At 33.1% G+C, this 16,108-nt stretch overlaps 1 protein-coding gene across 1 annotated transcript; it reads left to right on the plus strand.

The window, feature by feature from the left end:
- Window positions 1-8,343: 8,343 nt before the first annotated feature.
- LOC133307460 (coatomer subunit delta-like) lies at window positions 8,344-14,742 on the plus strand. The gene is made up of 12 exons (XM_061507968.1): window positions 8,344-8,452; window positions 8,605-8,661; window positions 9,405-9,444; window positions 10,310-10,533; window positions 11,403-11,645; window positions 11,740-11,914; window positions 12,090-12,394; window positions 12,798-12,996; window positions 13,076-13,229; window positions 13,748-13,810; window positions 13,906-14,002; window positions 14,287-14,742. The coding sequence occupies exons 2-12, from the start codon at window positions 8,659-8,661 to the stop codon at window positions 14,374-14,376; spliced, it is 1,593 nt and encodes a 530-aa protein (XP_061363952.1). The 5' UTR covers window positions 8,344-8,452; window positions 8,605-8,658; the 3' UTR covers window positions 14,377-14,742.
- Window positions 14,743-16,108: the final 1,366 nt, after the last annotated feature.

A 16,108-nucleotide genomic window follows, 5' to 3' on the forward strand; every position in this document is an offset into this window, starting at 1 on the left:
CAAAGGGCTTCAAGTTTAAAAGCTCGGCATTAGCCTTGAGCTCAGCCCAGTGAAGGGCTTCAAGTTTAATAGTTCGGCCTCAGCCTTGAGCTCCAACTCGGCCCAATGAAGGGCTTCAAATTTATTAGCTCGGTCTCGGCCTTGAGCTCAACCTAACAAAGAGCTTCAAGTTTAAAAGCTCGGCATCAGCCTCGAGCTCAGCCCAGTGAAGAGCTTCAAGTTTAATAGCTCGACCTCGGCCTTGAGCTCAGCCCAACGAAGGGCTTCAAATTTAATAGCTCGGCCTCGGCCCTGAGCTCAAACTCAGCCCAATAAAGGGCTTCAAATTTATTAGCTCGGTCTCGGCCTTGAGCTCAGCCCAACAAAGGGCTTCAAGTTTAAAAGCTCGGCATCAGCCTCGAGCTCAGCCCAGTGAAGGGCTTCTAGTTTAATAGCTCGGCCTCAGTCTTGAGCTTCAACTCAGCCCAGTTAAGGGCTTCAAAATTATTAGCTCGCCCTCAGCCTTGAGCTCAGCCCAATGAAGGGTTTCAAGACTAAAAGCTCGGCATCAGCCTTGTGCTTCAACTCAGCCCAGTTAAGGGCTTCAAATTTATTAGCTCGGCCTCGGCCTTGAGCTCAGCCCAACGGATGGCTTCAAGATTAAAAGTTCGGCATCAGCCTTAAGCTTCAACTCAGCCCAACTAAGGGCTTCAAGTTTAATAGCTCGGCCTCAGCCTTGAGATCCAACTCAGCCCAATGAAGGGCTTCATGTTTAATAGCTCGGCCTCGGCCTTGAGCTCCAACTCAGTCCAATGAAGGGCTTCAAGATTAAAAGCTCGGCATCAGCCTTGAGCTTCAACTCAACCCCCCAACTAAGGGCTTTAAGTTTAATAGCTCAGCCTCAGCCTTGAGCTCCAACTCAGCCCAATGAAGGGCTTCAAGATTAAAAGTTCAGCATCAGCCTTGAGCTTCAACTCAGCCCAACTAAGGGCTTTAAGTTTAATAGCTCGGCCTCGGCCTTGAGCTTTGACTCAGCCCAACGAAGGGCTTCAAGATTAAAAGCTCAGCATCAGCCTTTAGCTTCAACTCAGCCCAACAAAGGGCTTCAAGTTTAATAGTTCGGCCTCAGCCTTGAGCTCCAACTCAGCCCAATGAAGGGCTTCAAGTTTAAAAGCTCTGCATCAGCCTTGAGCTTCAACTCAGCCCAGATAAGGGCTTCAAATTTATTAGCTCGGCTTGGCCTTGATCTCAGCCCAACGAAGTGCTTCAAAATTAAAGTTCGGCCTCAGCCTTGAGCTCCAACTTAGTCTTAGCCATAGCTTCAGGCTCCGAGATCAAAATGAAGACAGAAAAGGAGAGATGTGATCCTAAGAAAAGTATTACACCCCAATCTGAGATAAAAATGAAGTCGGAATTGGAGATATGTGATCATAGCAAAAGGACCATTCCCCAATTCGCAATAAAAATGAAGACGGAATTGGAGAGATTTGATCCTAGCAAAAGGATCACACCCCAATCCGAAAAAAGAAGAAGAAGAAAGATAGAATTGGAGAGATGTGATTCTAGCAAAAATGATTACACCCAATCCGAGAAGACGAATTTGGAGAGATCGTGATCCTAGAAAAGGATCACACCCCAATTTGAGATAAAAGAAAAATCGAGGCGGCATATGATGTCGGGCTCCTATTCAAGATTTTGGCAACAAAGCCAAATGACAAAGTTTGCGGCCCAACAGGCCAGCCTCAAATTAAAAATCCATCGCTAATGAAGCGTCGCTTAAAGTAGGAAGCCACAGTATGCGAAGCCGGGCTCAAACAAGATATGGCAAAAAGTCTAGTCCAATAGTAAAGCCACGGTACATTAAGCCGGGCTAAAATCAGAAAGGCAAAGATACTACCTTCAAAAGTGTAGACAAGGCAAAAGTCAAGTCAATTTAAAGAAAGTCACGGTATGTGAAGTTGAGCTTAAAATGACGAAGGCAGAAAACTGCCCTAGTAACTTAAGACTACAACAACAAAACCAAGTCGTTAAGGTTTTGGCCACAAAGGCCTAACAGGCTGGCCTTAAATAAATAAGCCATCGCGAATGAAGCGAGACTCAAAATAAAAGCCACGATATACGTATTCGGGCTTAAAATCGAGGAGGATAACTCCTCCTTCAAGAATCCAAGACTATGGCAAAAAGAAGCCAAGTCCGCAAAAAACAAGATAAGTCATGGTATTCGAAGCCGGACTAATTGTTCAAGAAGGCACGAAAGACCTTCCCAAAATTAAGATATATGCAACAAGTCAAATCCAAAAGGGGGAAGTTGTAGTAAGAAAATCCGTGTTCCCTAAACCTTTGCAAAAGGTCAAATTCATGCTAATAGAGATCTCGGTATGCGAAACTGAGCCAAATTTGGAACCACGACACTTAACGCCAGAAAGTGCAAATTCGGGTTAATTATTATGGAGGCACGAAATGCCATCCTAGAACTTAGGCGAACGCCTATATAAAAGAGAGACTGACTATAAGCCTAGTCAAAACTAAAAAACCTCGACAAGAGAAGCCGAGCTCAAAGTCAACAAAAAAAGGCAAACACCGTCTCACCACTCAGAGACTTCAAGAGAAAAGAAGCCAATATAAAAAGCTAAGCCCAGAAGAGGTAGTCACACCATACCCAAGGCATGATCATAGTACCTCGGTAGGGTCGACCTATCAATCAAACTTATGCACCCCAGCAGTCCGAGCTTCCGAACTGCCGGGCTGGGGGTAACTGTTATGGAATATTTTCATATCCTAACCACCTACCCAATGATCCCTTAAAGGATAATTCTCCAATTATCCTAACAATATAAAACAGTAAGGCAGCTAAGGATAGAGTCTCTATCCCAACAGAAAGAAAGTTAAATCCTACTACAACTGGGAAATCTACACAAGCCCAAGAGGTAACTCTTATAAATAAGAGGTTAAAGACCCCAAGTATACACTTTTTTAACCTATTTACTAATACTGTTAATACTGTGCACACACCCACGTCTTGGCTATAAGCCTATTGCTTATGCACAGTGATTGGGACATCGGCTATAAGCCAAGTATACATCAGTTTATACAGTATCTTTGAGTACATACCATACAGTATAGCAATACGGTCTTTCTAGAACCGAACATAAGCTTTTCCGAATATCAAAGCAGAACTATGTGGATAATAACCGACATTTTAAAATTGTCGTTGTGCTAGTATTTGATATATCTCTTATTATTATACACTTTTTTTCATATATCTCGATATTTCGTCTATATCTTTTAATTAATTCTTGAAGTTTTGTACTAACATAAGTGAAAAATTAGAATAATAGATAAATAATATTATTTTATTATGTTTACAATAACTAAAGCTATCTTGTAAATATATATTTATTATACTTTAGGATTTGTATTATATTATTGTAATCATCTTTATATTTTATTAATATATTTAGCTATATTGTTTTCTATCAACATTGTTATCTATATTATTATATATATATATATATATATATCAATATCATCTTTACTCAATTTATTTGGGATGAATCATTCATGTACTCAAATAAATAATAAAAAATATATAAATATTTTAGCTACATTACATCCCGTTATTTAAAATTCAGGTATCTACATGCGTTTGGTACACGGCATTTGGCCGGATTCCCGGGAAACTGAATTTTTCTAAATTTTAAATTTCCAGATATTATGGTAAACTGAATGTAAAAATCATATTTTTGAAAATTGAGATTCCCGGACAAATAAAGATTTCTCCTGTACCAAACGCCCCCTAAGGGGTATAAGTTTCTCCAAGGAGAATTTCTTTTTTCTTAAACAAAATTTTTTGGAGACCACCAATTAAAAATTAAAAAAATTATTAATGGAAATTTTTATATTTATAGATGAGGGTATGTTTTTCTGCTGCAACAGTAAAAAAATATACCCCATATATTAATATATTAATGTAGTATTATATTCGTATTCTATGTTTATATTCCTGCTTAGTAAAGAATGATAAAATAATTTATCAAAAAAAAAAAATGATAAAAAAACAAATATATATTAAAGTATTAAATAATTAAAATAATTTAATAGTAATAAAAAATAAAAAATAAAAAAATAATAATAAAAAATAAATATTAGATGAATATATATATATATATATTAAATAATATATAATAAATATTGGTATAATACATCAAAAAGAACCTCTGAATGCTGCGCGGATTCTAAAAGATAAGGATATATTGAGATTTTTTTTCAATGTAATGATTATATCATTACAATTGGATTAGAAACTAATTGATTTAATTTATATTGTTAAAACTTAACTAAATGCAATGATGAAAATAGTTAAAAAGAAAATCAATAGATTTGCCTATATAAATAGAACACTTAATGGAGACCAAAGAAGAAGAAAAAACATAAGGGGTAATTTGAACAGAGAAGAGAAAAGAAAAGCTGAAGGAAAGGAAAAGAAAAAAAAAAAAAGAGAGAGGAGAGAATCATACCAGAAGAGGTGAGAGAAGAAGTATAGGAAATAAAAGAAATGTAATATTGAGAGATAAAAGCTTTCTCTATTGCTCTTCTTTTCACTTTTAAAGATTTTTTATGGTACTGTTACTTCGCCAGTTTTTTTTTCTTAAAATTATTTTCCTACATTTAGCTTTATTATTTAATTCTAAAATCTTATTTTTTTTAAGTTGATTATTGATTGACGAATTATTTGGTAACAAAAAAATATTAAGTGAATGTGTAAATTTTAACTGTATGTTACTACTGTGAACTGGCCCACAAAAGATTGGGATCAGATAACTAAGATAAGAGACGCCTTATCATGGCTTAAACTTCGCCATATAGAACTTTTCACATGCAAAGACCCACAAAATTGGGCATTTAATTAGCTTCAGTTAAATATTACACAATTTATTATTTATCTTTATTCTTGAATTAATTTCATTTTTATGAAATTACTTGAGAGCATGATATATTTTCCGTTAATACGGCTGGAATGATTATAGTTATAAAACCTCAATATTACCGAGAATTTGCTCACGTTTTATTTGTTTTGCTAATCTTTCCAGATGCCTAACTTGTCTTTTTACGAAAAAGGATGGAATATTACTGTTTATTTTTTATAATGACCGTTGGAAATACTATATTGTGATCGGAAATCAGGGAGCCATATCTGTATTTTATCCTGATAGGGTGGAGACTTATGTGTATACTTTGGACTAAACGAGATCATGTACTAGTGTGTGACTGGATGATGTTAAATATATATAGTAAAGTAATGTAATCTGACGTAGGATGTAGGACTATTGTAAAATAGTGATGTAGGTTAGGAAGTAAACTTAAAAAAAAAAAATATGTAGATTGTATAAGGTTCTGTACGAATCCACGTCTATGTTTATAAAATAAAGGATTTTAGTTCTAAGTAATTAATTTCTCTCACATGCATCCCGCAAATAATCTGTTACGTTTTTAGTTTTACTATTCTTTTTAGCCTTGTTCATCTTCCTTAAAAAAAAAACAATTTCGTAGCTGAATAATCATGAAAATTGTCAAATAGTTTAGGGAGTCAAAAAAGAAAGAAAGACAATAACGACGTAATTGTGCTAGCATAATAATATAAAAATAAATAAATAAAAGAAATTAACATTAATAAAAATATTTTATTAATATTAATTACTTTTTTATTTTATTTTATTTTACAATATATAAATACAAAGCAAATAGAAGTTGCAGTTTGTTTATATATATTAAAATGGTTAAAAAAAAGCGCATCTGTGTATAGATGGTAGCAATTATATGTTTTTTTCCTTTTATTATTATTAATACTTTTAATATCATTACTATTATTAGAATACGTTTTTAGAAATAATATTTTTTAAATTATAGAGGATGGTACAAGCTATCACTATGTCTTTTAAAATACATGAATCTCAACCCTAAAACATTGTTTCGAATTTGGTAAAATATTATAAATAAGGGGTCACAATTTTTTTGTTTACAAACTCTTACAATCTACACTATATTCTTCCGTAGAACACTAGATTACACTATGTTCTCCCGAAAGTACATGGTATAATTTACAAAAATTTGTAAAAAAATTTATAAACGGATCCTTCCTCTGTAAATAATATGGTTAAATAAGTCTAAATGATAAGATGTGAAACCATATATTTTGTAATTATTTTCATAATTACATACGATCAACGTTGTGATTGAAAATGGTACATTAAGAAAGTTGGCCTGCACAGGAGTGGGATATTGCATGTAAATAATAATAATAAACAAAATCAACAAGTCTCTTCCCCCACTCCTCTCTCTCTTTCAGTGTTTGCAGTCTGTATTTGATCGATTTTATAAATAAAAATTATTTTGATTCAATCTCTTCAATTTTATTATGTAATTATTCATTCGGTTTGAATTTTTTTCAAATTCGATAAAATACAATTTTTTTTAGTTTGGATTATCACGATTTTTGATTTTTTGAAAAATCTAAAATTTATTTGATGATTATTATGCAAATAACATATCTTTTGTATATATTGACTTTGTATTTTTTTTTTTTGAAATACAGAAATCAATAAATGATAATCTAATTTTTTTTTGACAATGACTTATGAAGCTCTACACAGTTAAAATTTTGCTTATGAGGTGTGGTTGAGTTTTTTTTCTAGGATTTAGCTTATGGGTTATTGAGTCTTATGTTTGGAATTTTTTGAGATATAATTGGAGAAAAACCTAAGTAAATAGAGGAAAATTAATATATTGGATTAGTTCGATTTTTACTAACCAAATCGAAAATCGACCAATTCAATTAAAATTATTTTTAATTTTTTGATTTTTGATTAATTCAGTTATCGATTTTTCAATTTGATCAGTGCCATTTAAATTGATTTGGATCCGATGATGAAAATTTCTAATTTTACATGTGTAACAAGGGTCGCTCTCTTTCTTAGTGGAAGTCATTACACCAAGCAAAGTACTAAATGCCTCGCAATTGTTCCGAAATATACTGAGTAAACAGGTGGTCAAGGATAAAATATTTCATGTTTTTCTCTTTTCAATTAACGTGAGATTTCATGAAGTTATTGTGAACTATAAATTTTTTTAAAAATGATTGTAAAACATAAGGAAAAGTAATTTATTTTTGGTAAAAATAAAGGACTAAATTAATTAATCATACAAAATATAATAAAGCTGAAATATTTTTGTATAAAATAATAACACTAATTTTTGGAATTATAATATAACGCTAACTCTTAATTATGGGTGTAAATGGGCTATGCCGGTTTATAGTGACCTACGACCTAATCTATTATAAATAGTAAAATAGAATAGGCGTAGGTTTTTAAAAAAATCTATTTGGAAAATAGGCCAAAGACTTTTTTGTACATGCCGGATCTATAAGTTACAGGTCGACCTATATCATTTATTTATTTAAAATATAATAAATAAAATTATTATTTTATTAACTTTGAATAATGAAATAATATTATTTTAGTTATTCTTTTAACAAAAAAATGTTTCTGCAGTTACTGCAGATAAGTTATCTGAATTTACTCTCAAAACGACTTTGTTTTGGTGTTGAAATATTAAAGAATTATAATTATAAATACTATTATAACCTTAAAATAAATTAAAATTACAAAAATATCTTGACTTTCGTTCCAAAATAACGATGTTTTGGACTCAATGTAGATAACTTATATGCATTTATTGCAAAAAAATAAACCTTCTTTTAATTGTTGAATGTTTAATAGGCTTAAACAGGGTAACATGCCTAGACCAAAACTTTTATTTTTTAAATATAGACAAGAACAGACTTGTAATTTTGGGTCTGTACAGACTAATAGGCCATACCACATTCAATGTTTTTTACATAGAGCCTGATTATTTTAGCCAAAATCTATCTCTGTCTATATTAAAGAATTATAATTATAAAGACTACTATAACTTTAAAATAAATTAAAATTACAAAAATATCTTGATTTTCGTTCCAAAATAACGTTGTTTTCGACTCAATGCAGATAATTTATATGCATTTATTGCCGAAAAAATAAATCTTCTTTTAATTGTTGAATATTTAATAGACTTAAACAGATTAATAAACCTAGACCAAAACTTTTATTTTTTAAATATAAATCAAAATAAACTTGTAATTTTAGATCTATACATACTTGTAATTTTAGATCTATAGAGATTAATAAGCCAGACTCTTTACCGATGCCTAACTTATTTGAGCCAAAATCTATCTCTGTCTCCCCTATTTAACCCATACTCTTAACCACGAGGGCACGAATCCACTCATTTTTTTTTTTTTTTTAAATGGTTGTAATTTTCAGGTTAACGCACCGTATTGTGATTTCATTTGATCCTTCTCCTTAGTAACCCGCTAGTCTCTCAGTTGTGTTTTCACTCATCAGATCTGCGCTCTTCGCTCTCGGATCGTGTTTTGGTAAGCTCTTTTTCCACTCCGTTTCTCATTTTCATCTACCTTTGATTTTTCCTCTTTCTCTCGCCATTCAACTACAACTACAACCCATTGCATACCTTACCTCCGGATCTGATGGCTTCTAACACCATCATCAACTTTGTTTTTTTTCTCAGATTCGATTCGACACAAGAATCACTTTCCTCCGTTCAAATATTAAGTGTTAAAAGATGGTAATTCTTATTGTCTCCTTACAAGTTACATTCTACTAATTCAATATTTGAGGACTTGCTTATGTTTTGCTTTACTATTTAACTCTGATTATTTGATTTTTTTTTTCTTTAATTTCTGTTTTTTAATTATTGCTTTTTTACTTCTTTTGTTGTATTCTCGTTGACGGCACACACCTGCTCCTACAAATATTTAGGCCTGTAGCTACTAAAATTTTGTTATATGTATCTAGTTTTAACCCGTGATCTAGAATTAAAGCCCGAAGGTACTTTCTAATGTATCTTGATCTGCTTTAAAAAGAAGAGAGAGGGGGGGGGGGGGGGGGTGGGGTTGTAACTTTATTTTTTCTTCAAGATTAATGGTAATTTTGGATCTTCTGGTGTAGCTCATATCATATCATGTGTCATTTTTTTCCCTGTTCACCTTGATTTTAGCTACGTAACAGTTGAATGTTTAATCTCATCCAAAATTAGTGCCGGACTTGATTGTCTGAGCAATTTTCTTAACACAAATGGCAGTTGGCTGTAGCTCAAATGGTAAGGGTGAGGTGGGGTTTGGACAGGGGTCATAGGCTCATTCCTTTTGTAACTGATAAAAAAAAAAGAAGCTTAATAGCTTTTGTGCTAGGAAATAGAAGAATTCACTTGGGAGTGTGAATGATATATTCTTTTTCTTTCTATCTATTTGACTTCCCCTCTGCTCCATTAATTTTTTTCTTCTAAATTTTGTTTTATTTGTCAAACAGGTTGTCCTTGCTGCATCTATTGTGAGCAAATCTGGAAAAGGTGAGTTCTCTGTGACCCTCTCCCTACCCCCCACTCTTTTCATCCTTGTTTATGGGATAATTTACACTGATAGTATGTGTCTGGTGTGCCTGCCATTTTTAATCATTATCTTCTACCTCATTAAATGGCAATTTCACTAAAGGGAGAGAAACACATTAGATATATTGCATGCAAGGTGCTTTTTTTCTTAAAATAAAATAATTATAACTAACTAGAGTCTAGACATGTGCTGATCTTTCTTTATATTATTTGAATTTTGAATTTCCATAACCTGTAACTTATCCTTCACGATTAAAAAAAGAAGTGAAAGACATATCTGCCTTTGCTATTTAGTTGAAACAATAGTTGACTTCTCCATTTTCAGTAATATGAAACACAATCGACTTGGGAAATATAAGAAATCAATTCCATGAGGGATAATTGCTTTCCTGCAGTATGTACATTGGTTTCACGTGCGGGGAGTACGGCATTAAAATTAATCCTTTTGATTTGATCAAAACTTGGTGTCTGATGTTGACATAACTAAATAATAACATATGTCATAAGCCTAAACTGCAAAACATGACCTGTTTCTTTTATCTGTATAATCTACCTGCTATCACTTTCTGTCAGAAACATAGGTCATAGAGTTTTGAAATCTATTTCCTACTTTGATAATTCAATCTTTTCGTTGTGTATGATTGTTAAAATTACATCTTACTATTTAGCCATTACTTCATATTTTTTTTATTAAAAAATAAGGAATAATTTTTAGTTTGCAAACCAAAGCTAAGTCTTGAATTGATGTTGGATTTGGTGGTGCCTAAATAATTATGGATTCAGCATCGATGCTCATGTGCTGACAAACCTTTTTCTTTGTTTGCAGTTCTAGTTTCTAGACAGTTTGTGGATATGTCACGTATAAGAATTGAGGGCCTTCTAGCAGCATTCCCCAAATTGATAGGCACTGGAAAACAACACACATATGTCGAGACTGAGAACGTGCGCTATGTTTACCAGCCAATAGAAGCACTGTACCTGCTTCTTGTAACAAACAAACAGAGCAACATACTGGAAGATTTGGAAACTCTCAGACTTCTCTCTAAACTTGTATCCTTTTTTGATGTTTTAAGTTTGGTGTCTGATACGTCACCTTTAAAAGTGTACTATAGGAGACGTTACAGGGGGTTAATTAATAGTGATGACTCAGCCATGAGAAGGAATATTCCAGATGAAATATTGGAGGTCAATTTGGTTAGAGGAGAGAGGGTGAGCACTGCTGAGGTGGGTGAGAAAGTTAGTCGAGTAAGTTTAAATAGGGAAAGAAATGGGAGGGAGAGGATAAGCAGAAATTTGTAAATCCTGGCTTGGGACAGATCTGTACCTCTGAAACGTACTGGGCATTAGTTTCATCTTTCAAAGTCATTTCTTCTGTAATTAGAAGTGTCCATGTATTTTCATTTCTGCAATTTGTCTTTTTGTCTATCTGAGTTGTACTTGTCATTTTCCCTTCAACAGTAATACTGAAAATCCAGAACCTTTCTGGGCCAAAAAGTCTTTTGAGTTCTTTTCTTCCTTTAATTCTGATCCAGTTTTATCAGTGTCTTATGTTCTTAAGTTCATTTGTTTTCAACGGCTTGGTTTTATCTTGTCTGATTAGGGGCATTATTTGTTTTGTCTTTAACTTGGAATGGCTTGCTGGTCTGAATCTAGAATGTGTTCTGTGCCTTGTCTACTCATTTTCTGTCATTTTGGTTTTCTCTTGGAGTTTTAATGGTACAATCATTCAGTGCATGAATTTCTGTTCTTACTTTAAACATAGCATTTAGAATATTGATTTTTATCATGAAGCTTTAGGATTGATCAAATGGTCTGTAGTGGGAGGTTATTTTACCTTTTATTGATCAGTTTGAGCCATTTAAGGAAACTTTTGGCCAAAATATCATGTTTATAGTTAGTTCATTCCTTAACATTTTTAGGTGCCTGAATATTCCTACTCCCTTGATGAAGAGGGTATTTGCAGACATGCATTTGAGATGATTTTTGCTTTTGATGAAGTCATTTCTCTTGGACACAAGGAAAATGTGACTGTCGCACAAGTTAAGCAATACTGTGAAATGGAGAGTCATGAAGAGAAGTTGCACAAGCTGGTTATGCAGAGCAAGATTAATGAAACTAAGGATGTTATGAAGCGGAAAGCAAGTGAGATTGATAAAAGCAAGGTATGATTGGAGGGACTGTATTTTATTAATTTGTTTGTACTTAAAGTCTTGGAGTAGACATCAGTAATTCAAAATCTATGCATGTATTCCGCAGATTGAAAAGAACAGAGGTGATAGAGGAGGTTTTGGTCCTTTACAGTCAATGGGCTCTGGAAGAATTGAAAATAGCTTTAGTGAATTGAGCATATCTAGTAGCGGAACTGGTTTTGGAAGTGGCTCTGGTTTTGGATTGAGTTCTGATGTTGATTCCTTTTCTACCAAGTCTAAAGGTTAGCTTTCATAGATTTTTCATGAGTTCTTCTAGAATGCTTCTAAATGTAATGACTTTGAATGACTTTGAAGCACCCCGTGTACCAGCTGTGGTTTATTCTATGTCCAAATTTACATGTTGCTAAACAGAGAGTAGTCTTTTAATTTAAGTACTCCCTATATTCTCTTCCTTAGGTCGTCCAACTTCATCTGCCACTGCTCCACCAAAAGGTCTTGGCATGAAGCTGGGTAAATCTCAAAGGGCTAATCAGTTTTTAGAATCACTGAAAGCAGAAGGTGAAGTCATTATTGAAGATGTTCAGCCAAAGCTTGGCCAGTCTCGGCCAGCTGCCCCACCACTTACTGATCCCGTCACTTTAACTGTTGAGGAGAAGATAAATGTGATACTGAAACGAGATGGTGGAGTCAGTAATTTTGATGTTCAAGGCACATTGTCTCTCCAGATTCTTAACCAAGAGGATGGACATCTTCAAGTTCAGGTATCATATTGTCATTACTGCTCTCTAACTCAATGTGCGTCCACTGTGCTGCTGGTTTGTGTAACCTGAGTAATCGTTTTTGAATAATTAATTATTTATTGACATGAAAAGCGTACTTGTTTCATTAAATCTCATCATCATTAGGGGAAAGAAGTTCATATCAAACATTTTTTTACAAAAACATATTTGTATATTTGAAATACAATTTTCAATATTTGAATGATTGATTTTTCCGTTTGCTCAGTTTTATTTGTTTTGTTTCTTCCTGCAGTTTTTAAAATGTTTTATGCATTAACTAAGTTGCTCCTAGAGATGTCTGCACCTTGCAAATTTGAATGCAAATATCAATCCGGAAGACATTTAAAAGTCTTGGTACTTGCATATTTGTTCCTTGTTTTTACAGGTCCAGACTGGTGAGAATCAAGCCATATCTTTCAAGACACACCCTAACATGAATAAAGAATTATTTGCCAATGAAAACATACTAGGCCTAAAGGATCCCAATAGGCCTTTCCCCACTGGTCAAGCCAGTGACGCTGCAGGTGTTGGCCTTTTAAAGTGGAGAATGCAAAGCACTGATGAGTCAATGGTCCCGCTGACAGGTAAGATAATATCTACCATTGATGTGGTCTACTATTTCGTGTTCATGTATTAATAGTGTGCTATATATGTCTATTGCAGTCAACTGCTGGCCTTCTTCTTCTGGAAATGAAACTTATGTCAGTATTGAATATGAGGCTTCATCAATGTTTGATCTGCAGAATGTTGTGATCTCAGTACCTCTTCCAGCTCTTCGAGAAGCACCATCTGTTAGTCAGATTGATGGGGAATGGAGGTGTGGATTTCGTTATTTTTTCTTCCTCAGAATAAATGTTAGGGACAACCATGATTTTTGTGTTTTGCATTGAAGTCTGCGGGGAATGAGCTGGTGGTTTTGTATCATAATCTGTCTCTGTTAGACATGTTAATTGATTACAATCTTTGAAGTACTGACTAGATTTACATGGATTAGAATGCTGTATGAAACTCCACATATGTTTACATAGCCTGTCCCAAGTTGGGGTAAAGGAGGAGAGTTGGTGTCATGCGTTGCGAGCCGCCTGTAAAAAAGAGAGAGGCTATTCTTATGAGTTATGAGATGAACTCTTATGATTCCCCAATTAGTTTGGAATAAAAGCGTTGTTGATGTTGAGAAAGCTCTATGATGCTAATGCTGCTTCCCCCTCCCCCCTTTCTTAGATCATCAGTTGATGATTCTCGTAACTGATTTTATTTATGGTTCTAAATCAATATATTTCATGTTAGATTCTTGGTTTCTTGGTTGTCCATCCCCTAATAAAATTGGCTTTGCAGGTATGACTCTAGGAATTCAGTTTTGGAGTGGTCTGTCCTTCTGATTGATAATTCAAACCGCAGGTATGTTAAATTCGGAGTCATATTTTCCAAGAAGCTAACATATTGTCTTTTGTATTCTTGGACTTGTTTTTGTCTGACTTTAATATATTTGGCAGCGGGTCAATGGAGTTTGTTGTTCCAAATGTCGAATCATCAGCATTCTTTCCCATTTCCGTTCGTTTTACGGCAACTGAGACATTTAGTGACCTGAAGGTTTGTTTGGATTTTCTATTTTTTTCAATGACTTTCATTGTGGCCGTGGATGTATAGTGCTATTTCAGTGATGTGTCAGTATGATATAGTCAAAACTTAACACATTTATTGACCTGAAGATTTATTTTGGCTGGGAAATCTTATATCATGTATGAATATAGAGTATCATTTCATTCAATTCGTTTACCATCATCTACAACGATGGATTATATTTGACATACCCTGTTTGAATATGATTTAATGGAATCTTAACCCTTTTTTTTTTTTTTTAATTGTTTTTGCAGGTTACCAACATCATACCGCTGAAGGGTGGTAATCCTCCCAAATTTTGTCAGAGAACACAGTTGATCACAGAAAACTACCAAGTTGTGTGATTGATTTTCCAGTCGACTCTGAGCTTCTGTGACAGTTTTGCATTTACAGTCGTGGTTCTTTTAACAAAGGGTTTTCTTCGCCATGTTGCATCATCTGTTAGTATTCAAGAATTCGTACTTCAGTTTTACTTCGCAAGCATGGCACAAAGTATGATTTACATTTGTACTAAAAAAAGAGAGTATGATTTACGTAATGCAAACTTAGTGTATCTATTTACTCTGTAGGATGTATCTTTTAATTGGAGATTAGATGTTATTTGGAAGAGAATTGGTATTGATGATGGTTAAACAAACTGAAAACGGCACTGTAAATTGGATTGTAGCTCCACCGACTATGGATATTGATTATTGAATGCTTGCAGTTAAAATACGATACTATCCCGATGTTCTCTTCCTTTCCTTCACCACCGAGGCAAATATGTTTGTGAAAAAGAAATTTTGTACAAATAATGTATAAATGGATAGATGGGGTATTTACATGTATGAATGTTTAAACATTTTAATAATTAAAATAAAATAAAATGGGCCATTTGCTAAATGATTAGAATATGGTGGCAATTGGATTCATTAATACGTCATTTGCTCAGTCATCTAAATACAATCTATTAATCCAGCTATTAATAGATTTAATGAATTTGAAGGAATGGATCAGTTTTAGTTAATGAATGGTTGATGAATCAACTAAAATATTTATTGACATCTATAGTATTAGAGAATAAAATAAAATGTGGATAATGAGATCTTTCATTTATTTTTTACATTTTTTATTAACAGGGATACATAGATAATTCATTATGCATATATGATTATAAGACTCACAATTTTTTATTTATTAACAATAATTCCAAATTTGCATAAAAAAGTTAAAGTTCATGATTGTTTGAAATTTTTTGCTATTGATCTTGAAAATCTTGGCATTTTTATTCTACGTGATAAGAGTTTTCTAATTATATATTATATATGCAAGTTTTCATTGAGTATTCTAAGAAAATTTTGAATCTGAATTTGTAGGTTTTATTACATGAAAGTTTAGAAAATTTCTCAAATAATTTTCAATCGATACATTGAAACCTTAAATTGTTTTGGGGCTTTTGAAAAATAAGATTTTAGTGATCTATTAACACAAAAATTGTTTGAAATTATTTTTTAAAGCGATTTTTTTTATGAATATATTGTTACGAAACATAGTGTTCATATTATGAAAGTTTCAACCATTCTTCAAATCGATCTCGTTTCATTAATTTAAAATGAAAATTGGTTTGGGGTTTTTATTCCCCTATTGTTTTATTTTGTTTTTAATACAAAAATCATACTTTTTTGTACCAAGAAAAATCGCGACCCATAACTTGAAAAATCATTTTTTAACTCTAAAAAATCACTCTATTTTTTAAATGGATTATATTAGAATCTTGTTTGGTTGTTGTTTCTGTTTTGTGATGAAAATCGCTCAAAAATCTGTTATGTACGAAGCTCCTGTGGCAGAACCTAATTTTGAGTGAGTCGACCCACCAAAGGAAGAAGAAATATTTTAGAGAGAAATTGTGAGAGAGACAGCCTGTTTATATTTCTCACTAAAAAGTCTCACAAAATTCACAGTTCCACACCAATTGAAAATCCACTAAAATCGTCATATTTTTTGAATACCATGAGATTATTTTTTCTTTATTTAAAATCATGATTGAATACCATCAAATTCGAACGGATTATAAAATAATCTTCTAAAATCCTATTT

This window comes from Gastrolobium bilobum, unplaced genomic scaffold (genome assembly GCF_033153095.1).
Source record: "Gastrolobium bilobum isolate Gb01-03AN ecotype WA unplaced genomic scaffold, APGP_CSIRO_Gbil_v1 utg2836, whole genome shotgun sequence".
In the NCBI taxonomy this organism is placed as follows: Eukaryota; Viridiplantae; Streptophyta; class Magnoliopsida; order Fabales; family Fabaceae; genus Gastrolobium; species Gastrolobium bilobum.